Source organism: Lepisma saccharinum, chromosome 4 (genome assembly GCF_977018435.1).
Source record: "Lepisma saccharinum chromosome 4, izLepSacc3.1, whole genome shotgun sequence".
In the NCBI taxonomy this organism is placed as follows: domain Eukaryota; kingdom Metazoa; phylum Arthropoda; class Insecta; order Zygentoma; family Lepismatidae; genus Lepisma; species Lepisma saccharinum.
The window spans coordinates 108,733,461-108,758,518 of NC_139232.1; the positions used below are offsets into that span (position 1 = coordinate 108,733,461).

Here is a 25,058-nt window from a genome sequence, read left to right on the forward strand (position 1 = left end):
TGTGTCTTGTCCTCCCATGTTTGCAGCTCTTATAAGAGCCGAAACCCACCAAATTGTTCATATTCAGACGTAAGCACTCGCAAGTGTTCAAAATTGTCTGTTGAGTGTGTGTCGAACCCAGTAACCTCAAACAAAAGTATTTTTTTATGCCATGAAATTCTCGGACTGCATACACAAAATTTGGTCCTGGCGCAACCAAATCATTACTCAAAACTTTGATTTTCAGTTGATCTGTGCATCTTATTTCTTTTCTAATAAATCGCTCCAATGCCCAGCTCGATACTGCCGAAATATTCACTTTAGAGAGAGAGACCTTCGATCTCTACGTCTTTCGACCCGAACTACTCGTAGCACTACTCGAAGTTCCGCTGTCGTCAATGTCTTTAGCTTTGGAACCGAACTGGAACTAGTAGTAGATTTCGTTACTTTACGGTATTTAGTCCATTTCATTTTCTTATAAAGCAACCAATGGACACTGACTGATCACAAATCGACTGTATGAATTGTCACACTTACCTCTGAAGTCTCACCTATTCTGTTGTACAGATCAACCAGGAAATTGAAGAAGCGTATTAATATCCTCATTATATTCTAGAACGTTCCGCAGATAAAACGATTCGTAAATATTGCCAGTAGTTCGAGTCCTTCTCTTATTCAAGAACGTTTCCTCTCGCGCTTTCCAGAGATTAAAAAATTACAATGAATCCGAATCGCCGTACCTGAGGCGCTACCTTTGTTGTGCAGCTTCCAAATGCTGACAAGTCTCTACATAGTGTTCAAGTTCGCTACGACAACACCGAAAGCGTAAGAAAAGTTTACATGCAATATTATCAACAACAGAGTTATAGAACATTCTCCGTCTTGCCTTGATAAGTATTCCTCTCCTAAAATTATAGTCATATTATTCAAGAAGACAAAAACCTAATTTTATCTAGTGTAAACTGAAAAATTTCCTTGGGGAGCGGTGGGGGGGGGGGGTCTCGAGCCACCTGACCCCTACCTTGGATACGCGCTATTAACAATAACAGGCTTATAGAACATTCTCCGTCTTGCCTAGATAATTATCTCTCTCAAATTATCATCATATCATTCAAGAAGCCAGAAACCTAATTTTGTCTAGCGTAAACTGAAAATTTTCTGAAGGGGGGCTTGAGCCCCCTGATTCCCACCTTGGAAACGAGCTGTTACCAATAACGGGGTTATAGAATATTCTCCGTCCTGCCTCGATAATTATTTCTCTCCTTAAATTAACGCCACATTATTTTATTTGACACCACAAGAAACAAAAAATCTCATTTTATCTGGTGTAAACCGAAAACCTTCCGGGGGCTCGAGCCCCCTAAGCCCCCCTGAATACGTGCCTGACCACAACAACAATAATTTCTATCATCAACTCTTGAATACGCAAGTCAATTTCACCACATCAAAGACTCAAACAGTTGACTTGAAAAATTATTTTTATTCCTTGAAAGGTCTGGATACAAGAAATTTGGTCCGGGCAGAAATAAACTATCACTCACAACTTTGATTTTCAGTTGATTTGTGCAGCTTATTTCTTTCATTTTTGTAAAAAAATACACCTTGTGCTACCTCAACCGATATCCGATAGTGTTGAAATATTCAATTTAGAGACCTTCGATCTCTACGACTCTCTGGGGCTCTGGCTGAACCCAAAGTAGCACTATCGTTAATTCTTGGCACTATACTCTGTCCCGACTATCTCTGGAGCAAACGAACGAAAACAAGTGTCTGCGCAAGTAGTGACCAATGAACACATAAGAGGGAACGGTATTGCGTGGAGGGGGGGGGAAGCGACTGCAGTTACCAGCCTTCGAGCAATGTGTAATGATTCGCTCTGGCCACTAGATTCCAATGGCGCAACTACAGGGGGGCATTGCCCCTCCACCAACCTTGGACGGGAGCCAATTCTAGGGGGTCAAACATTGATGGCCAAAGACACCTGCATGGGGCCACAGAGGGGCAGTTGCCATCCTTGGATTTCAAATTTTCTGCAAATAAAAATACATTTCGTATTTTTTTTTTGGTCGCTTCGCTCGCAATGCCTTTTCTCAGTCTCATCAAGTTCAGACCCGCAGCTAGGCAGCGGCGGGAGTCGGCCCTGAATGTCGAACGATCTAAATGAAAAAATGTTGTAAAAGAGAGAATGCCATGATGCTCCGTGAAATTATTTGCGCCCTATTAAATCAATATTGTTTTAAGTTTGCAAAAAATTGAATCTAAAGACTTACTTGCTCACTTCGCTCGCAATTCGACTGTTTTCTGTAATGTAATGATTGATTGTGTATAGGGCCGGTGGCAACCCACCATCGTGAGGAAATTGGGGAGCTCCGAGTGAGTGAGCGTAATCCGGTCGCGACGTCCTACAACGGCTGGGGGTTGGTCGGTCTGACCACCCGTGCCCCTAATCTGGCTGCAGATCTCCACGCCCCCCCTGGTGGCCAACGTGGGAGGGAGGCCAGCAGTCGGTAGGTAAGCCAGGGCCCAATATTGGGCGGTAGCGCTATAGGATTCCTTTTTTTACTATAAGAAGTAAAATGCGAGCGAAGCGAGCAAGAGAAATTTCTGATACAAATTTTTGCAAACTGAAAACAATATTGATTTAATAGGGCACAAAAAATTCATGGGGCACCATGGCATTCTCTTTACATTTTTCATTTAATTAGATTGTTTGGCGGCGAGGGCCAACTCCCGGTAAAATTTTAAATTGAGTGGGCAATTATCCCTTGGTGCCCCACTGTAAGTTCTCTTGGCAGTCTGGAATAAATAATGCAAGAAAGACGTAAAAGCTAATACCATAGAATGCTAATACCATCTTGCGTGTCCTTTTGTCCTGCTACTCTTAGATTCGGCTAGCCTTGCTTTCTTTTACTCAATTGTTTGCCCCCCACCAGTGCCCAACATAATCTTGCACTGCATGAAAACAATTTGCTTAGAACAAGTGAAGATGTTTCAAACTCCCCACAGGTTACACAGTGAAGAAACTGAAGAGCTTGCTGAAACATTTCTCTTCTACTAGTAAATTGTAAAATCCGTAGTTTCTATAATTAATGAATACAATTCCATAAGCCACGCTACTTAAGCCCCGTGACAGGTTAACCTTGCAGCAACTTTTCGCATATATAGACCCAAACGTGCATGCAGAAAATAGGTCCGCTGCAATACTGCGGATTTTCTCACGGTCTGTGATATGAACAGTTCAGCGGTTAAGGTGAGACTGGCTCGGGGATGCTGAGTACCTCTCTAGAGTGGATTGATACATAAAACCTGCTGCAAACTTAACCTGTCGCGGGGCTTAGAATTGATGCTTTTCTGTCCATCTTGTGTGAAACAACTTGAGAATGTTACGATGTTTCCCTGTTTTTGTTTTTTTTTGCACTGCGTTTTAAAAACCAAATTCCTTTCAGAAAAAGGCCTCCCAGATGGCGCAATGGTAGCGTCATTGCCTTGTAATCAAGGGGTGCCGGGTTCGAACCCGGTGGAGGCACATAGTGGTTCGGATCCCACTTTAAACTGTAGGTCCAGTCCCGATTAGCCTTACTGTGCATAAAGTGGACTTAAACCATCAAATCAATCAATCAATCCTTTCAGAAAACTCGAAAGAAAAAATATATAACTGATTTGACAGTCCCAATGCAGTTTATAATCGCAGAAATTCCGAAACTATGAGGAAATTGCAGATATTTCGTCTGCAGTCCCATCTAGTGTGTGAAATTACGTAATTTTCTTCCTATCTGTATCCCGTCCTATACGTCTCGAATTTAGGAGAATAAAATAAGTACCAAGAATTTTTTATGAATTACCCAGTAGAGTAGAAATGTAAAATTGTAGTGTATTAAAATGTTATTACTATATTTCTCTTGTAACTTAGATTACATATTTCATAGTACGAATTAATGACATACAGCCTACTGTAACATGGTTGAATGAATGCAAATACTGAATTTCATAATTTATGTGCAGAAATTGATTAAGTACATCTTGTTTCCTGAAATGCAATATTGTGTGTGAAAGTGATTGTTTTTTTTCTTTACCTTTAACTAGCATTTGAAAGACAAGGCTCTCCGGGTGCATGTAGCTAGTGAACAGGCTAATCAAACATTCCCAGTACTAGTTGTGGTTCGTCAGCAGGAAAGTGTGTTGTCATGGAAGCTTCCACTAGTTATGTCCACAGCCGAAGGAGTGTAAGTAATTGATTTTGCTAGTATATAACTTTTTATGCGCACACTGCCAGGGCATGCCATTCATTTCTAGCTATGTGTTTGTACACAAGAGTTAATATTATTACTATAAGGATTGTTCAGTGGCGGCGATTAGAGGTGTGGGGGCAGTTGCCCCACTTTTTGCCACTTTTGCTCCCACACTATACCAAACCTTATATACCAAGGGAAAGTAAACTGTCCTTGCCCCCCCCCCTCAGTTTTTGAACACAGTCGCCGCCACTGGGGTTGTTTGACAAATAAGTCGACTGGGCCTGTGTTTTCGATGTATGTAGAAATAAGGAAAAACCGATTGTTTCGACACACTTGTCTATTGCGCAAATTTTTCCCAACTTATGTCGCTTGGGTATAAACTTCTCATATATCCTAATTTATATACATTATCCCTTAGTTTATTCCTTTCTTGAGATCATGTACAGGTTCTACGATGGATTCCTCCAGATGTGCGGAACGGTGTGTGATTTGGTTCCTGTGTGCTGAAGGTGTGCAGCCAGCAGGGATTGTTCGTCCGGTTAAAAAAAAATGTGCAGCTCTGGAAATCTCGAATTCCACACGTCATTTTCACTTTAAGTGATTGTTTTCGCATTTCTGGTACAAAAACGAAGAATTTTTGATAAATTCCAGACATTTACAATGCAGAAAATGTCGAGAATTAACGACTTTCAAAAATGACCATTCGGTATTTCCTGAAGTTGGGATCGGGATGGGAAATTTTTTTCCTGATCCCGACTTTTCGGGTTCCCGCACACCCCTAATGATGATGGATGATAAACTGAATAAATGGTGGACATTCACAAACAATGATCCATCCATGACTTACCCAGGCGTAGATCCTGGGATTTATGGCTTCATAGCCCATATAGTAACCATTCTGCCACATGAAGATGGCGATTTATGTTTTCATGGGTTTATCTCATATAAACTGTCAAATAGAGACCCGTAACTAAACTGGTGTGGTAACATGCAATAGTGTAATCTGATGAATATATTTTAGATATTTGAGTATGTATCATAAGTATAAATAAAATGTATTTTTTCTTTTTTTCAGTAATGAGTATCATTATGCAGAGAGAACCCTGTGTCCTGTTAGCAACTATGATTCACCCTCTTTGCTAGGTGCATCCTGTTATGAGCAGTTGGTAGTCAGTGTTGCAACCTCCAATCCTAGCAATGTGGCATTTTCTTTGCTTGTGTCCGTGGTCGAAGACTTCTACATAAGGTAATTCATGCTGAAACTTATGTTTTGTTAATACAAGGTTATTCTCATTCCTCAATAAGGTTTTGATTTTTTCAAACATTTGTCAAAGTTTTGTACAGCTCTATATGAAATTTGTCATTCACTGTATATTACAAAACAATTTCTGCCTACAGCATGTGCTGTAAGAGACAAGGAGAAGCCCACATGGTAACCATGAGGACCAGGAAACACGTCAGTGGCAGATCATGTCAATGCCACCCTAGCCTTTACCATTTTCTTGCACCCCATGTTGACAGACTTTTTTGCATTTTTTACTACATACTTTTCACCAGTGCTTTTTTTTCTGGTGGTCAGTGGTGGCACCAGAATTAATCATCTAGGGATGCAGAATGAAATTTAAGGGGTGCGATGTTGAAAACAGAGAGAAAATGAAACGTGCCTAACCACTAAATCAACTTTTAGTAGGCATCTATGATAATATGCCAATGAAACTGAAGAATACAAGCGACTTGCTTCATTTTTGCACAACAACAATATGTTTAAAAGTTGAAAGGAAGAGCTTGTTCAAGGGAGGCCAATGGCATATATGGACGACCGGAGGATTTTTTCCAGGGAGCGGAAAGAGCAGTGCTCTCACTTCAGTGACTACATTCCATAATATGACACTTTAAGAGTGCCTGCATTATTTCGTTTGTTATTGCCCCAGCCTTTCCTTGTACCGTTTGCATATGTCTTGCCGATGTCCCTGCCATAGTGAGAACTAGTCCCAAGTATTTTATTATTTTGCCCTTTCCAATTCTTGCCCTCTGAAAGTTCACCTTTTGTCTTTTCCATATACATATCCGTTCTTGAACACAATAACTTTTGTTTTTGTCAGATTCACTTGCAGTTTGGATTCTCTGCTGTATCTTTCCAACCCGTCCAGAGCCCTTTGTAGGCCGGCCAAGATCAGAACCGCATCATCTGTGAACAGGAGCACCGGTACCCTTGTCGTCCCGACCTTGGGTGTGTCAGCTTGTTCACCCTCTATATACGCCACTATATCATTTATATAGAGAGTGAAGAGCAGGGGTGACAGAACTTTACCCCCGCTTCTCATTTTTGTTTCTCTGTCACGGTATCCACTTGACACCGTACACAAAATTCAACCTTTGAATATATTGCCTTTATTGCGTTTATCATCATGACCGACATTCCTATTTCCCACAGTTTGTCCTAAAGTTTCTCTCTATTTACAGTATTGAATGCCTTTTGGAAGTCGACAAAACAGGTATATAGCTTCCCTCCCTTTTTCTTTAGTTTTTCTTCCCACTGTTTGGAGTGTAAATATGTTGTCCAACGTGGTGCTTTTATCTCTAAATCTGGTTTGTAATGGTGTTATTTTGTCGACTATGTCAGTCCATTTTTTAATTTTCCAGTACAGTATGCTCGTGTACACTTTACTTAATACTGGAAGTAACGAGACCCCCTATAGTTGTTCGGATTGTCCATATACCCCTTCCCTTTGTAAATGGGACAGATGATAGACCGGTTCCAGCAATCTGGGAACAATCCCCTGTTGTACATACTATTAAATAAGCGTGTAGCTACTCCCACCATATTGGACCTTTGTAGTCCTGTTTTTACCATTTCCCCCAAAATTCCATCCGCCCCTGCAGCCTTCCCGCTTTTACAAGTTTTGTATTGCTCATCTGACATCCGTCTCTGTTATTTCATTATCTAGGACAGGAATATGTGTCCCCAGGATTGGTTGGAAAATTCCATTTACACCATTGTTTCCCCCTTCCTCCTCTGTTATTTTGTATAGTTCTGTAAAATCACCCCCCCCCCCCATATCGCTCTACTGTCTTTTGTCTCCATTTCTGCTTCTAGCATCTCCGTATTTTTTATTTTCCAATCCTGTTTCGCCTGTTCTATGATTTGTTTATATTTTTTTCTGTTCTACATACAGCTGTCTTTTATTTTCGCTATTTAATATCCTAAAATCTCTCAGTGCTTTTTGCAAAGTCTTTTTTGTTTCCCTGCATTTTCCATTGTACCACCCTCTTCTCGTTGGTTGTTTTATTTTGTGCACTCTCATATGCCTCCCTGCTCTTGTTATAGTGTGCTGCAGCAAGTCTATGGCTCTTTCCACCTCTCCCTTTTCCATTTCTCTCTCTATTTGCTCTGTCATCATCAACGTAAGTCCATCCCCCATGATGTACCTCTGTTCCCCTTTTCTGTGCTCTCTGTCCTCCAAGGCTCACCTCATGTGGTTCTGATCTCAGTGACAATATGATTGGGAAGTGGTGTGAATCTATTCTGTACCCTACATAGAAGTCCCTCAGCTCTCCTATTATTTCCTTGGAACAGATAGCATAATCAATGACACTTTTCCCCGATTGAGCTACAAATGAGTACTCCCCTCCCGATCTCAAAATATTTCCCATTTAATATATCTGGGTTCATCGCTTTGCACATTTGTAATAGCTGCCTGCCGTCCGTGTTGATAGTCTTATCCTTGCTTTTCCTTTACCTTCCCCCTCCCCCTCCCCTTCCAATATGACTTCTTTGTCCCCAGTTCTGGCATTCATATCTCCTGATATTATAATGCCTGCTGTTAGGTCGCTATCTGTTATATCCTCTACGCATTTTGTTAAGTCCTCAAAGAATTTTTCTGAGTGAAATTTTGAATTTTTCGGTTGCCTGTAGGCTACTACTATATGTAAATGCCAGTTTCCAATATTTATCCTTGACGCTAATAACCCCCTACACCTGTATCTATCTCTTCCACGTTCTTCCTGATGTTATGAGCGAAGTTAATAAGAATCCCCCCCCGAGTGTCTCTTCCCCGTCTTTGTGCACCCTGCAGGAGAGAGTATTTGTCCAGTGCTTGCGGCGCTTCGCCTGCTGGCAACCACGTTTCCACCATACATGAAATATCACACCCTTTCACAAAATTTACAAACGAGGGGTTCGAGAGTTTCCCCCTGAGACCCTCAATGTTCCAAAATAGAATGTTTATGACACTTTCACCCCCCCCTCAAAGTCATTGACCTTACCTCCTCCTCTCGCTGTCCCGGTCATCTTGGATACCTTCCTCTTCCCCCTCTCCGTCGGTCGGTCCTTGCCTTCAAGAACTTTGCCTACCTGCTCCTAGTGGGGGGTGGGGGGCAGTCCACCCCTCCCCCTGTAGCTTCCATCTCTAAGGCGCGGATCTCTGGTTTCCTAATGGACTGTTCTTCCATTGTCGCGTTCCTTAAGCCACCTTGTTCCTGCGACGTTGCCACATACTCGATGGACCTTGCGTTCTCCTCTCCAGGCGACGTTGTTACACCGTTGTCTGCAGCCAGGGTCTGGTCCCTCTTCTGTAGCTCCTCAAGTGTCCATGGCCTCCCCTTTATGTACAACGTTTTGTATCTCAGTTGCACTTGGCATCCTTCCGACCTGGCTTGGGACATGTACGTTTTTAGCCTCTTTCTGCATTGCCTCGTTTCATAGGAGAAGTCTTCCGCGGTGCTAATGCTGAACTCTCGCAGGTCCTTGGCCCTTTGGAGCACAGCACATCTTCCTTAAAGTGCTCAAATTTGGCTATCAACAGTCGTGGCTTATCCTTACCTTTCTTTGCCCCCAGCCTGTGCACTAGATGGAAAAATCTTTCGTTAACAGTCATGCTCAAACTGTCTTCTCTCACCTTTTTTAGGGCCTCTTCAGATTCTTCCCATGTTTCTTTGTCTTTCTCTGGAACATTGTAAAAAACCAGGTTGGAGCACCTGCTCTGGTTTTCCATTGAGATAGTTGTGTATTAAGAATAGATGTAGTGCGCACAGCCGATGGCTCGCACATGAGACGAGCAATAAATACTTACTTACTTACTTTAAGAGTGAGTGTTTCTGGTTGAACATAAGTTGTGAAAGAGGGGTACGGATGAAAATTAATAGGTGTGGAAGCACCCTTTTGCACCACATCTGCTGTGGTATGCAATGGTATGCTAGGCTGGCATCTTTTTATGTATGAGACTAAAACATTTTGTTTTAATGCAAAATATGTGTGTGTTTGTGGATGTACTATGATTTACAAAATTATCACACTATTTTGAGTAGTGTAGCACACACGTAACACAAAGCCAAACCAACACAATAACAATGATAAATTAACTTGTAGAGTATCAGAACCTTTCCTCACATAAAAAGAAGCACTGCACCATTATGGTTTGTACCATCACTTGTGAATCTCCATGTATAATATACGTTTCATTTCAATAAAACTATAAGATGGATAAATATTAACCTGTGGTTTCTTTATTTTTTTCAGTTTTGATGAGAATAGGACAATTTCTGTAACCCCATCCCAGCCTCATTTTTATGGATTTAAGTTCCCAAATGACACACGTTCAGCTTTACTAAGAGTTAATTCAGATGATGACTTATGCATGACCGTATCTATACAGAATATCAGTGTAAGTTTACTCCATCCTAGAAATAGAATTATTGCAACTTTGTTGTGTCACATTTAATTCAGAAAGAAAGTCTAAATGTCTTTATCTGAAATCCTGATTTTTAAAATTAATTTTTCATGGGGTTAATTTGTTTGTTTCATGAGTTTATAACTTGAAGGAATGCTGCAGGTTTTTTCTTCTTTGTGGGCAATACTGTGGTTCTCATTGAAATTATTTCTTTTATCGGACAGTTAATTTACTATATATGGTTTTCCATATGTTTGTTCCAAGACTAGAAAATAATATAAAGTGCTTTTCAAAAGTACAGGCTAATTGGTCATACGTTCATATTGAACGTAATTGAAGAAAACGTACCATACTCCCAAAAAAAAACGTAAGTAAAATTGTAATTTATATTATTAATTGGTCATAAGATAAAAATGAAAATCAATAAAAAAAATCTATTGCTTGTACACATATTGGGCATTCATACCAAATTTCTTTTCCAAACACATTGTACCAAGAAAGAAAAATGTACACAAACAAATAATTCCTGTTTCTTGGGAGAAGTGTCTGTCACTTGATTGATTTATTAATTTGGTGTTTAAAGTCCACTTTATGCACAGTTAGGCTAATTTGGACTGGACATAGAGTTTAAAGTGGGATCCGAATCACTATGTGCCTCCACCATGTATCCAACCCAGGACCCCTTGATTACAAGGCAACGATGCTACCACTGCACCATTGAGGAGGCCCCTTCTGTCACTAGAGGCTGGCACACAATTTGGTTTATTATTTATGTTAAGACCTCTGAAAAGTTGCCAGTGAAAACTAGCCAGTTGTCATGTAGACAATACGACAAAGCAAATGCACAGAATGGAGATGACGTGAGCTGATAACCAGGTAACAATACTCAATGTAGCAACTACAACAGTATGTTCTAATGTTCAACAGTATGTTTAGGTGGGATTCAGGAATAGAAATTATGCTGTTGTTCATTTCACACCATATGAAAATTCTGAATTCCAGAAAACTTGTACTCATGAGTTTCTCTTAGTAATCTATCAATTATACTGCAGGAGGCCTTAGAAAGAGAGTTTCGCGGACTAACAGCAGACGTCGCTCGCACACTGTTGCTGATACGCTCGTGTCATCTGCTCCTCAGCCGAACAAACAGGCCGAGGTAGCAAGAGGCAGAGGTCACTTACCTTTCCAGAAGGGTGCAGTGAGCTAGCTGTGGCAACCGGGCTCGCTCATTCGCGGACCTGATTGGTTCTCGCAGACACACCCCCATACTGTCGTCTGCTGCAAGCTTGCGAAGTGATCTTTCTAAGGCTTCATGGAGTCTGGCTGAGGTTTTTCTGTGGTTTCACAAAGTTCTTCCAGGTAATTGCTTTTATGAGGGGCAGGACACTCCCTTACTCTTCTTGTTCTTTCCTTACACCCTACAAATCATTCCATTGACCAGTTAATCTGCAATTAGCCGGCCTCTGTGGTGGTGTGATTAGCACATCGTGCTGTGATGCCAGGGGTTCCAGGTTCGCAATTTCATCATATCACTCTTCCCCGTCTTTGCAAATTAGCCAAAAGTGGCACAAAAAGCAAAGTAAAATAAAGTAAATCTATCAATCAATAACCTACAATTAGCTGTGTTAATTATGACATCAACCACTGAACTAACTTTTCAGTTATGAAAGAGTCGCCCAATCCTCAAAATATTCACATAAAGTACAGAGAGGGGTGATGACACTTTAAATCCTCCTGTGAAAGTCTATAGATTTATCAAGAGATTAATTTCTTTTACAGTGCCCAGTGTATGACTTACAACGCAATGTGCGGTTTAAAGGATTATGGCTAACAATGCAGACTAAAGGAGGACTTACTCTTTGGGTAAGTTTTATAAATATATCAATAATATTATGACATCGACATTCTGTTAGCACAAGACAACTTTGCATTTTTGTGCAAATAACATGAGTGTACATAAAGGAAGTATTTAAGGGTGTGTCTGGACCCCCTACGAAAAACTTATCAAGTACTATAATTAAGTAATGAAAATATACTTGTTTAGCATTAATTGCATAATCGATGGTTATAATTTCCTCTGAATTTATTGGAAGGCAAGAATTCCGAGGTGTGCCTAGAAAAAACATGGACTGATGTTACTGTCAACAAACGGCAAGCGCGTCGAAGGTCAAGCGGTGCATGAGTGTATAACGTGATATCCTGCCTATCGACTGTGTGATTGCCCAGGCTGCACGGTGCTCAGTTCCACTGTAGCTTGTGGACGAAGTGAACTGTACATCTGTGCTCCGTCGGAAAAATGTTAAGTATGAAAGTAGCACAGCGTATCAATTTAAAGTTTCTTATGAAACTCAAAAAGTCCGCTACAGAAACTTATGGTTTGTTGAAAGAAGTGTACGGAGATGAGTGTTTATCATGCACTCAAGTGTTTGAGTGGTATCAAAGGTTTAAAGAGGGACGAGAAGTGATCGTGGATGACTTGAGTCTTGGACGGCCTTGCACGTCAAAAACTGAATCAAACATTGCAAATGTCAGTGAATTGATTCGAAAAGATCGCCGCTTGAGTATTCAAGCTATTGCAAATTAACCAACATTATTACATCACTGTGCTGATGACCCTTCGTGAGCAAGTGTGAAGGCGACGACCTGATTTGTGGAAAAGCAAGTCATGGATTCTTCATCAGCACAATGCTCCTGCCCACACGGCATTGTCAGTCAAGGCTTTTTTGGCCAAGCATGGGATCACAGTGTTAGAACATCCACTCTATTCATCGGATCTCGCTCCGTGTGACCTTTTTTTTATTCCCAAAGGTCAAATCAGCACTGTAAGGAACCAGATTTACGACCATAGAATCTGTAAAAACAAAAGCGATGGAGGTCATGAACATGGTTTCAGAAAATGATTTCCAGCACTGCCTCCAGCAATTGAAGATTCGTATGGAGCGGGGTATACTTTGAAGGGGATAATGTTCGCATTGTACAATATAACCAATAAGAGATTTTGTAGCAACAGTCCAGTTTTTTTCTAGTCACACCTCGTATATTGGGATCATGTCTTTGAAGCACAATACCAAAGATTTATGCTTGCACACTATTACGTATTTATGATAATATACATAAAACATTAATCAGGAACTTTACTTTTCGTTAACTGGATCTAACATCCTTTTTTTATTCTATGTAAATTCAATTCTTCATCTATTCGAAGTTAATTTATTTGCCAGGACAGTTGTTTTTATACAAATTTTGGCGATCTTAACTACCCGTAATGAATACATGCTGTTATATCTCTATCCTTATTCGAGCTTTTTATATGTTCATGTAATAATAATAAGATATTAATTAATTTACATATTTTAATTAATATTAATTTAATTGAATGCAATTATAATTTAATTACTTTAATTTAAACATTATTATTATTATTATTATTATTACATTATTACTGAGACACATGGTTCGGACCCCCACTCCCTATCCTTCAAAATGTATTTTTAGATATGTGCCTGGTGGTCAGCGGCATATACTCTGGGTCACCTAGGTAATCGGAGATGACCCGACTATAATTTTAAAAAAAAGTTGTTTTTTATTTCTTCGCAATATTCTTCCGAACCAATCTTTGATTCGCATATTTCTTTACTTCCAGCGCGCAAATGTTTTTCAAACGTTTGCCGCTGAATGTCCGAGAGGCTTTCAGCCACTTTCTCTAGCTGGTGGAATCTGGTGAGGTCAGGGTGAGATTCCACCGGCTCCCTCTAAATCCCTTGAAGGGAGGGGAAGGAAACACTGCTTCTCAGGTGCGGTTATTCCATGGCAAGGGTAAGCTCCTTCTGGAGAGAGTCCATCGGTCGCACTCTCCACCGCAGAGCCTTTGCCATTCGCTCGGCTGGCACCCTCTTCTGCCATTCTTCCCCGGTGGCCTTTGTATCGTAGGAGCTGTGTTGTTTACGACAGGGAACTTTCTCAGGAAACAGAATTCTGGGTTCGCAAATTACGTACTGAAAAGGAAAGTAGAGAAAATACATCTGAAAATGCGTGAGAAACAGGGAAATGTGAACAACATTTGCGAACCAATTCTATGTAAATTCTCATTTTACATTTGCTTCTGTCTTCCTGATATCTGCTATTTCAACAGATATTGTCATAGGAAAAAAAAAAGCTTTAATATTGAAGATGATGGTAATTAAATAAATTAAAATTTTAACTAGAAATTCATGAAATTACACTGACCTCTGTGGCAGAGTGGTTGCCACAGCTCCCTACGACGTCAGAGCTCCAGGGTTCGAATACCGGGCTGGGCATGGGTGCTCTTTGTAAATGTCCCTTCATCAATTTCATATCATCACTCGTAGTGATTAGCCAAAAGTGGCAAAAAACCAACGTCAAATAACAATTTAATAAATCGATTAATGAAGTAATTAAACTATTTATATGCTTACTTTTATTCATTTTTGTATTTTAAAATGCGTGATTACTTTCTTTGTAGCCTTCAAAACCAGTGAGAGTATTTCTTTCACAGAAATGAATAATTTTTAAAAGGGAAAGCTATCAGAAATAAATTATATATATACGTACACATATATTAGGTAATTTAAGTTGCTTCTCCCCCTCTCTAGATTAATAATGATAAAAGATGTTTGAATGTAAAATATATAAACAAAAAACGCAATGATTCCAACTTATAGAACCTCGCGCATCGCAGGGAATATGAAGTCTGTGTCAAGCAGTAAGGAACCACAATAGAAGATTGGCGCAGGGAATTGAATGCGTGTTGTAGCGATTCGAGAATTTAATATTTGTTTAGCTGTTAGTGGTTTAATATTCGTGCTAGTGCTGTGTTTAAAGTTAAAGGCAATGGATATAATATAATATTTTTGTGTGAAAATATTTGGAACGGGATCTTTTCCGGAGACATTGCAAATAGTTAATGTAGGTAGGCCAGTAGAATCTCTTGTACCACAGGTCTTGAACTCCAACTTCCGTGTATAAAAACAAAAATCAGGAATGCACGAGTAACTGGGTACTGGGGTAACTTGAATTTTACACTTCAATTAATATTGAGGGTTTTTATTTCACTACCGAATTCCTTTCATATTCTTTGTTACAGGTTTTTTCTTATAGAGTTTTTATATATTATTTTGGTTTATTGTTTGAAATTCTAAGCGTAGATTAACTGCAAGTGCAATCACAACAATTATTCGACAGTGGTCGCAACAATAAGGTAACATTTTTCACACATACATTCGTAAATCCTGTATGAATGTTGAGGTAAATTTGCAGGGAGACTTCAGGAGTGGGTGGATGAATCAAGTGTCTGAGATTACCCACTAGTTAAAACCAGCATACGCCACTGTTGGTGGTATATTGTTGTCCAAATACAATTTGCAAGTAACAACCTGCATCTGGAAGGCATAACTTGGGGGGGGGGGGGGGTTCATTTCAAACCGGCCATTCACTAAAGGTTAATCCCTTTTTCTGCTTACTTCCAGAAAGATAGATTCCAGGAAGGCTTCTATATTGTGTTTGTTGTCCATGGAGATGACAAAAGGTGTTCTGGAGTACAACAGAATAGCAGCAGAAACCGTAACAAGACAGTGACCTTCAACATTGAGTACAACATCAGCTCTGACGATTATGTTATTGCAACTATGGTTGCACTAGCAATCATCATCGTGTTTTATATCTGCTCTGTCTTTGTTCCTGTCGATTATGTTATCAGGTATGTGCGGGTTTAATTTTTACTGACATTTTTTTAAGGTTGAATAGCTTGAACTAGACTCCAATATTCATAATGATCTCCACCAACGCCAATACTTGGAAATTGAAACACTTTGCTGTAGTTTAACATAGTAATAAATTTTAAAATATAGTTTTTAGTCTACCAGAGTTTTGTTAATATATTCACAATTTCACGTAAGATAATTGTTGAATCACAAAGCACATTATCCCCACAATGGTACTGCCAGAATAATGAAAATTATTTTTGCATAATTTCCAGGATATTTAGACTGTGAAAGTGCCATGTCACATCTTTGCATGCTTCACAAGATTCTGAGACTCAAGAAAAGTATTGGCAGGGGTGTAGTCAAGGGTATACAGCACTACATGCCATGTATTACTAGTTAACCTAACTGATTAGTGTATACTTTCTGCTACTATGTACTAGGTCATTCAAATATGTCCGGGACTGATTTTTTTTACCAAATTCTTTATTGTCAAATATTATTTGCACATGTCGCCCTTCAAAATACTCCCCTCCAGAGTCCTTACATTTTTTCCAACGTTGGAGGCATCTTAATGCTCTTTTCATAAAAGTTAAAAGTTTTTTGGTTGGTTGCGTATCCACTCCTGAACACTGTCAATGACGGTGTTGTTATCCACAAACGACATGACTTCCAAGTCTCATTTAAGCCTTCCAAACAGGTAGAAATCACTTGGGGCCAAATCGGGACTATATGGCGGGTGTGGCAGAAGGTCCCGTTTCAATTTGATGAGGGTTGCCTTAGTTGTTTTTGGCTGTATGAGGCCATGTATTGTCTTGAAGGAAGGCTACTCTCTTTCCACCTCTCTTCCACTTGGATCGGATCATTCCTTCACTTCTGTTGTCAGGAGTTCTGAGTAATAATCTGCAGTGACTGCTCTGGCATTTGTAAGAAAGTCTACATGGATAACCCCCTGCCAGACCCAATGAAGCATTGCCACCACTTTACTTACCGAATGGATCCTCTGCGCTTTCTTGGGTCTGGGAGAACCGGTATGCCGCCGCTCACGTGATGACTGCTGGGACTCATTCTCCACGTGCTCTCTTCCCTCTATGAAGTACTTACCTCACTCAAACACACGGGTTCGTGAGAGACACTCTTCTCCATACTGTTGCTTGAGTCTCTGCAAATTTTCGGATCGCTGGACGTTTTCTCCAACGAGAAATTTGATCACAATGCATTGTTCCATGCTCTGTGGCACCTTCTATTCGCTCATCACTCTAGCAACACTCAGACATGACTGAGCAGGTTCTAACCTGCACGGGAGGGAGGGTGGTGGTTGTGGCTCTACTCTTCCAAGGACGCACAACTGCTTCGCATGGCAGGTTGTTTGAAACAAAATCAGTCCCGGTCATATTTGAATAACCTTGTATATAAAAAAAAATATATCAAATGCTCCCCTGTGCTTAGCACCACGCCATGAAGGTGTATAGGGGGTGGGGGTGTAATGCCCCACACTTTCTTGATCCGGTCGTGAGTGGAGGTGATGTGATCAGCATCATGCCCCTGACTGCCTTTACCCCCCAGGGTTTCCCCAGGTACCCACGTCATTGGACACTGGGTGGGCACCGGGGTCGCTTCCGTTAGAAAAGTTCCCGGATTTGAACCGGCCGGGGATCGAACCCGGGACCTTTAGCATGTAGTCAGACGTGTTACCGACTGAGCCACCTTATATACCTTCTGCTTTTGTTTATATATACTTATATAATTTGGCCATTACTCAGTGAACTTATTATGATGGTCCAATACTTCAGATTTTATGTGATCTAGAATGTAATACTGAGAGGGCCAACCAGTCGATCAGTTTCAGCATTTTCGAGTAGACATGTAGAAATAGTTCCAAAAGACTTTATTGCTCGATGTTAGTAGTATGGTGATCAAAGCATTTTTAAAGTTTTTAATTTTTAGTGTTATTAGCAGCACTGTTAAAGCTATTAGTGTACAAACTGACAATCCACAAAAACAATATCAACAAAAAATAAAATATAACAAGATGCTCTATCGTACTTTATAAAATACTACTACATGCTTTATGTTTAAATGCAATCATTAAAATACACATTTAATGTTTTTTAAATTTTAAGATATTTTTTTTTTTTTGCCAATTATGAGTGTAGCGTCATTAGTTGTTGAACTTAATGATTAGTTTTTGAAACTCTTTGATTTTGTTGAACTTAAATGATTTCATCCAAAAATTTAATTGGTATATAATCCAAAGTTAGTCCTGCACCATGACCGTGCGATCTAACGCATTGTGCTTTGGGCTCCGGCTATGGGAAACACACAGGTTCGAGCCTCCTGGTGGAAGCATAACAACTTTTCTCTTCGAGATTTTGGCCTGTATATGGGACCGATGGCCATCCACCATTGTAAGGAAATTGGGAAGATGCAAATGAGTCGCGTAACTTGGTCATGGAAACCTACAACAAGGACTGGGTGTTCATCATGCTGACCACACCTTATCCAAAACTAGTTGGATAATCTACCACTTCTGGTGGGACTGAGGCAAGCAGTTGGCCTGGCCCTCACGGACTTTGGCGTGACAAGTTAATGAAACATTGTCTCCACTTAGCATTTCACGAAACTTAGCGTATACCCCCTGTAAATGTTGGACTACAACACTGAGTATTGGCCAGTATGAGTTATAAAATTTGAAACAATACTTTTCTGATGCTGATGTCAAGGATATTGGTATCGGCCACGCTCTAATTTTTAACTAAAGAACCTAATAATTAATTAACAATTACAATGGATCCTGAATATTATATTCTCTGATTTTATCTTTACCTCCATTGTACACTTAATCTTTCTGGTCCCAATAAAGCAACAATTTTCCAGGTTTTCTCCTGCATTATAAGTTTTGTGGCAAGGTGCCTCTAAAGAACATATAAATGATGTTTTGTTTTTGTTGATTTGTTTGCTCGTGTCAAATATCGAACTACTGAATATCATATTCATTTATGTAATGATTTGTCTTTTTTTTAGTTATTTTGTTTTTCTTTTCTACCTGTTAGGTTAATTGCAGCAAAGAGGATGAATGCTGAACTGGTGAAATGCATCAAGGGGCAACCAACACAATAGTACATCCAGCACTTGCTAACTGGGGTGTGTGTGGGGGAAGGGGGTGTCTGGTCAAACCGTGAAGCTGCTCCTATGGTTTAACATGATGACAGTGAGACAGCTTGGAGGATGTTTTGCAAAAATTTTGCTAACTTGGAAGGGATATCCTCCCCCTGCATTTCCCCCTCACCTCAAGCACTGAACTTGAACGCCTGTCTTTGTAGTGCATTATGCTGACCAATATCCCGCACCGTGGCCAAGCGGTCAAAGTGTCATGCTTTGGGCTCCAACTACAGGATGCGCCCAGGTTTGAGTCTCCTTCGGAAAGCGTAACAAACTTTTCTCTTTGAGATTTCTGCCTGTGTATGGGACCGGTGGAAACTTACAACAACAACTGGAGGTTTGTTGTGCCATCACGTCACCCTATAACTGGTTGTATGATCTCCCACCTTGGGGGAGTGAGTGAGTAGGTTCAGATGGGAGTGAGGCCGGCAGTTGGTAGGTAGGCCTCATGAGCTGTTGCACCACGTATTATTTATTTATTATTTTATGCTGACCAATTATTATATATGATCCTTTACACACACACACACAAACTTGGAACATAGGTGTGTGTGTGGGTGAGAGAGACAGAGAGAATGTGTGAGTGGGTAAATAAAATGACCACTTCTATGCAATTTATTTCAATAATTTGTGTGATTTTTCTTTGTTAGGAGACATGAAAATGATGATATACACCCAGCGGATAATGTTCCCTTTGTGAATAACCAAAATATACCAGATTCACGACATTCTCCAAGATCAAAATATGAAACTGCAAGTAGTAAGTAATATTCTTGTACTGACTTAATCATAAGTATTCCAGGTCTTAAATGATGTATTGGTATCGGTTCAAGGGGTTGTTCACCCTTCCTTGTGATAGGTTGAAAGGCCATCACAAGAAGTTCTGCATATAGGTTTTCCGAGAAATGCTGGACAAACCCCCACCCTCCTGGGAAGCAGATGATTGACAAGATGAAAGGCATAGGTAAAGGGAAAGGTGCACTTAAACTTCTCGAAGGGATTCAACTACCTGTTTGGAAATAAACAAAATCATTTATTTCCAATTCCTGCACGCACACTCTTGAGGTAAAAATAGGTGGACGTTTTAAAAACCGGTATTACTACGAGGGTCACTATTTATATTTTGAACCTTGGCAACACTGATTGAAGTTAGGCGCGATTTGACGTTTGCACGGAATCGTCTGGCATTATTGACCATAACGTACTTCAAATGTTTTGTCAATAGCTTCATTTGTGTTGTTTACGTTGCCTTGGAGATTGCGCGACAACAATAAAATGGAATTAACTTGTGAACATTTTCGTGCCATGATTTTTTACGATTTTCGACGTGGATTATCAAGACAAGAGTGCATCGATCAACTTACTTCCAGATTTGGCGATGAAGCCCCATCCTTTGCCACTGTGAAACGCTGGTATAACGAATTTAATCGTGGCCGCCATTCGCTCACCGACGAGATTCGCGAAAGTCGTCCAAAATCAGTTGTTGTTCAAGAAAACATTGAGCTGTGCAAAACCTAATACTGCAAGATCGTCATGTGACATACTGTGAGATTGAGGCAACCATAGGCATTAGTTCCACCAGGATATATAAAATATTACATGATCATTTAGCTGTGAGAAAGGTATGTTCTCGTTGGATCCCACACAATTTGACAAAAACTGAAAAAGACGCTCGCGTCAATTGGTGCAAACAAATGCTCAATAAATACAATCGTGGTGCTTCAAAAGACGTATATAAGATTGTAACAGGTGACGAATCATGGATATATGCATATGATCCAGAACGTAAACAGCAGTCGACTGTATGGGTGTTTCAAGATGAACCCAATCCAACAAAAGTTGTTCACGCTTGAAGCACATCAAAACAAATGGTCGCCTGTTTTTTCGGGAAAACTGGTCATGTGGCAACTGTACCTTTAGAGGAACGTAGAACGGTCAACTCTGAATGGTACACAACAATTTGTTTGCCAGAGGTCTTCGGTCAAATACGGAAAACAAACAAACGCCGTTGGATCATTCTTCATCAAGACAATGCCAGCTGTCACACATCTCGTCTAACAAACCGACTTTATGAACAGTCAAAAAATCGAATTGATGGGTCATCCACTGTACAGTCCTGATTTGGCACCCAATGACTTCTTCTTGTTCCCGAATGTCAAGAATAAATTGCGTGGACAACTATTTTAATCGGCGGAAGACGCCATTGATGCGTTCAAAAACCATATTATGGAGGTGTCTCAAGAAGATTGGAAAAACTGCTTTGACAAATGGTTCGAACGAATGCAAAAGTGTATTGACCATAAAAGAGAATACTTCGAAAAACAAAAAAGCAGTTTTCAATGCCAAATTCCTGTTTTTTCATTGTTAGGCTCAAAATATAAATAGTGACCCTCGTATCATACTGGGCTGTTTCCGGATCAGATGATTACAGAGTTCTTTATATAGATGAAGGTTATGAATGTCAAATTATTTTTATTTTATCTACGTTCAAGTGGAGAGGGAGGTCGTGGATTCAATTTCTTCTTGTGCTCTTCCCTTCTGTGTAAGTTTTTTATGTGATGGTTTCAGCCAGCCGATACCACATTGATTTGTTTCTATTGCAAATGATGGAGAATAAGGAGAACCAGTCAGACAAGCAAAATTTTAATAACTATCACTTTTCTATCTCTCCTATCAACCCAAACAACAAGTATGAATAGTGTTTACATGAAATTGAAGAAGAGACACAACCACTCCAATCTTGCAACATTTCAAAAACTTCTATCTTTCTATCCTCTGGGTCTACAGAGAAGTTCACAAGACTTTTAAAGGTGCTGCAGTTACACCAAAAAAAAAATGTGGTTGTGTCTCTTCTTCAAGTAGTTCTCCTCCTAATGCTGGTTCAGCGCCAACATTTTTGGGGCTCCCCACAGGGATTAAACCAAGGACCACATGTACCAAAGGTGAGAGGGCTAACTATGATTGCATGGGTGTGTCTAAAAATGTATTAACATCTTGTTTTAAAACAAGGGAGTTTTGTGTGAAACATGCTCCACATAAGAAATTCATTTCATATGCTTAAATTGATCTGATTTTTGTTATTTAGCATCGCTTCTCTGCCACTTTTCTAATTGCAATGATGAGGATCAGTGATGATATGGTGAAATTGATGAAGGGACTCTCAAAAAGAACACACATGTCCAAGCTGCGATTCAAACCTGGGACCCAGTGACCTATTCCAAAAATTTGACCTGGTTTCCTGCAACAATTCTTATTTTACATGTACACTATGTTGCCATTCGTCACCGGACTCCCCTCAAAAAGTGCTTGGGATCATCTGTACACGTCATACAACCTATAAAAGGTGTTGCCGAATTGAGAATACACTCATACCAGCTACAGCAGTAAATATGGACAGACGACGCGAACTGAGTGGGACAGAACGAGGGTTTGGGCATTCGACCCGCGAGATGTCCAACATATTTCAGATACCCCGGTCGACAGTGAGTGATGTTATCGTGAAGTGGAAGCGAGAGGGGGTCATGACATGCCGACCCAGACCCAGTAAACCGAAAATATTAACAGATCGTGACTGTGGATGCTTGAAACGTGTGGTGAAGTCAAACCGGAGGGCGTCATTACAGATGGTGGCACATGCCTCATCCTCTCAAGTGAGCATTTGCCAGCTTAGCACAGGGTAGAAACAATGAGATACCTCTGGGTACAGATCATGGTGACTAACACTACGAATATATGGGAAGAAACAATAGATTTAACCCACTACGGAGGGTACAATTCGTAATATATTCTTGAATAACATGTACAAATACTATTGTCGTTTTCACGTTTAGAAGACACAACAGCGCTTATGGAGAAACCACACAGTGTTGCCAATACAGTGCTAGCTCATGTCGCCGGGAAATGATGACCTTCCTTCACAATGAAGGTGTTACATATTTTGTATATATAATGATAATTATATGTAATTATTAATATTAATATTATACTGTGAACGTTACAGTTACCCTTTTTACAATGATCCATTGCGATCACTACACATGCGAGTGTAATGCACGAATATGACACTTCAGAAATCACTTAAAAAAGTAAAAATCACTGAGCGCTCACACAACTGAATACACTTTTTCGAGAGAGGGAAAAAGTCTAAACAGACCAAAGCACTCACTCACTCAAGTAAGGGGAACCTGGCACATGTGTTAGATTCAAGTTGCAACCCAAACAAACAAATGAGTTATGGCCCACGTGAACTGATAAGACGTGAATGACTCAAGCAAGGCATGTCATATTTCTATCTTGAAGCCCCATATTTTGTCACGTGTTGGAAAGCCTTTGAAAGGTTAATATGATGTCTATGAATTTATGTGTAAGTTGGAAACTGAAAGGTGATCTTCATTTCAGTATTAATGTCGACAGTAATGTAAACAAAAACAAGGTGTATTTGCGACAGCACTAATGTTGCTCACAACAGCAGCATTGGAAATAATTGTCAATTATTAAATTTAAGTAATTTCAATTCTATTATAACGAACTGCATGAAGTTCATATTTTTACTGAATGGAAATAAAATAACAACTCGAAAACTTGGTGGTGATTAGCCGGAATGCTGCGGTGAGCCAGCTCAAGATGGCCAGACAATGTCTCCTTACTTCGCGCGCGGTTCGGGTTAAAAAGAAACTCCAAGTGCATGGAAGTAATATTTCTGGGAACCTTTGAGTGGTTATAAAAAATAATTTTATTATTTTCTCCACAACTTTGTCGCTGGAAGTTTTTACTTGGAATTACAGAACAAAAAATGGCCAGCGACGATATTTTCTACTGCACGAATATAAAAAACCTCCACATACTTTATTTGAATATTTTTTAATGCAAATATGCTTTAAAGTATTGATGAATTCTGAGTACCACCATCACCTATGACAATTAAAAAACAGTGTCAAATTTTTTAATAATGAATGCTTCAATTTTACGGCATGTTTCAACGTTAGGAATTTATGCACAGATAGGCTAATTGTAACTGGACCTACAGTTTAGAACCCAGGACCCCTTGATCCATACTACTGGAGAATAAGCACGCTGTCCTTCCTGTGATGTTCATGTAACAGCATAACTTTGTCATTCGTTACATTCCGTGTATTTCAGCAACTACATTGGAATCAGGAAACAGGCAACAGAAAAGTCATGCTGTAGCAGCTTGGCCAATGTATTGGATTACAGAAGCAGCAAACTGGCCCCCAAGATCTGGGAGTTTTCTAGTTCCCCTCTTTTTTTCTTCCTATGAACCACGGGCTTGTATTGGTATTTGGGGTCAGCAAGCTGCTGAATATGATTCCATTTCACACACATATGTAATAATAATAATTATAGCTAGCATTATGATATTATGTGTTTCTGTTTGTCTTGTGTAGTATCGGTGGTGTGTATGTATGTGTCTTGTGTTGTAGTTGTGCTGTCTAGTATGTATGTGTAGTAGTTGTGCTGTCTAGTATGTTGGTTTTGTCTTGCGTAGTAGTTGTGCTGTCTAATTTGTTTGTGTTTGTCTTGTGTAGTAGTTGTGGTGTGTTTGTGTTTATATTTTGTTGTAGTTGTGATGTGTTTGTGTGTGTCTTGTGTAGTAGTTGTGCTGTCTAATGTGTTTGTGTTCGTCTTGTGTAGTAGTTCCTCCATTCATATTGGGGGTTAGGCGTAGAGCTGACAACTCTGCACTGTAAAAACACATGTCAAGAAACAACAATATAAGGCCATGGATGTTCCCAAGGTAAAATATTCCGGAGGTAAAATAGTCCCCCGTTCGGATCTCCGGGTGGGGACTACTTTGGGAGGTCTCTGGACTAAGGATAAGATCTACGTTAGGAAGAAGAATATTAAATTAGGCACCTGGAATGTTCTGAGCCTTTACCGGCCTGGGGCATTTCAGTGTACAGTTAATGAGATAGTTAAGTATAAATTAGATGTAGTAGCTGTCCAGGAAGTTAGGTGGCCAGGAGAAGGGAATTGTAAAACTAAAAATTATACTTTTTTCTATGGTGGTACTGAAAATCATAATTTTGGAACAGGCTTTTTCATAAATAATAGAATTATATCGGCTCTTAAAACAGTAGAATTTATTAATGATAGGATATCATATGCAGTTTTACAGGGTAGGTGGTGTAAAATTATTTTAATAAACATACATGCACCAACGGAAGATAAAGATGATAATACTAAAGATGATTTTTATGCAGAGTTAGAACAGGTCTTTGATAAATTTTCTCAGTATGATATGAAAATTCTGTTAGGTGACTGTAATGCACAAATTG

The 25,058-nt window shown here is 39.8% G+C and overlaps 1 protein-coding gene across 5 annotated transcripts in view; it reads left to right on the plus strand.

The window, feature by feature from the left end:
* LOC145986740 (SID1 transmembrane family member 1-like) overlaps positions 1–25,058 on the plus strand; it is a 105,799-nt gene that overhangs the window by 5,964 nt on the left and 74,777 nt on the right. For 3 of the 5 annotated variants that reach the window (XR_014441607.1, XM_083121097.1, XM_083121100.1), the window contains exons 2-7: positions 4,063–4,202; positions 5,287–5,457; positions 9,730–9,874; positions 11,660–11,743; positions 15,367–15,596; positions 19,413–19,522. Coding sequence is in view for 4 of the 5 variants with exons in the window: in XM_083121097.1 (XP_082977223.1) it covers positions 4,063–4,202; positions 5,287–5,457; positions 9,730–9,874; positions 11,660–11,743; positions 15,367–15,596; positions 19,413–19,522 (880 nt within the window). In the remaining variant the exon portion in view is untranslated. The remainder of the gene's footprint in view (positions 1–4,062; positions 4,203–5,286; positions 5,458–9,729; positions 9,875–11,659; positions 11,744–15,366; positions 15,597–19,412; positions 19,523–25,058) is intronic. The other 2 variants (XM_083121099.1, XM_083121098.1) reach the window with 2 other exon arrangements.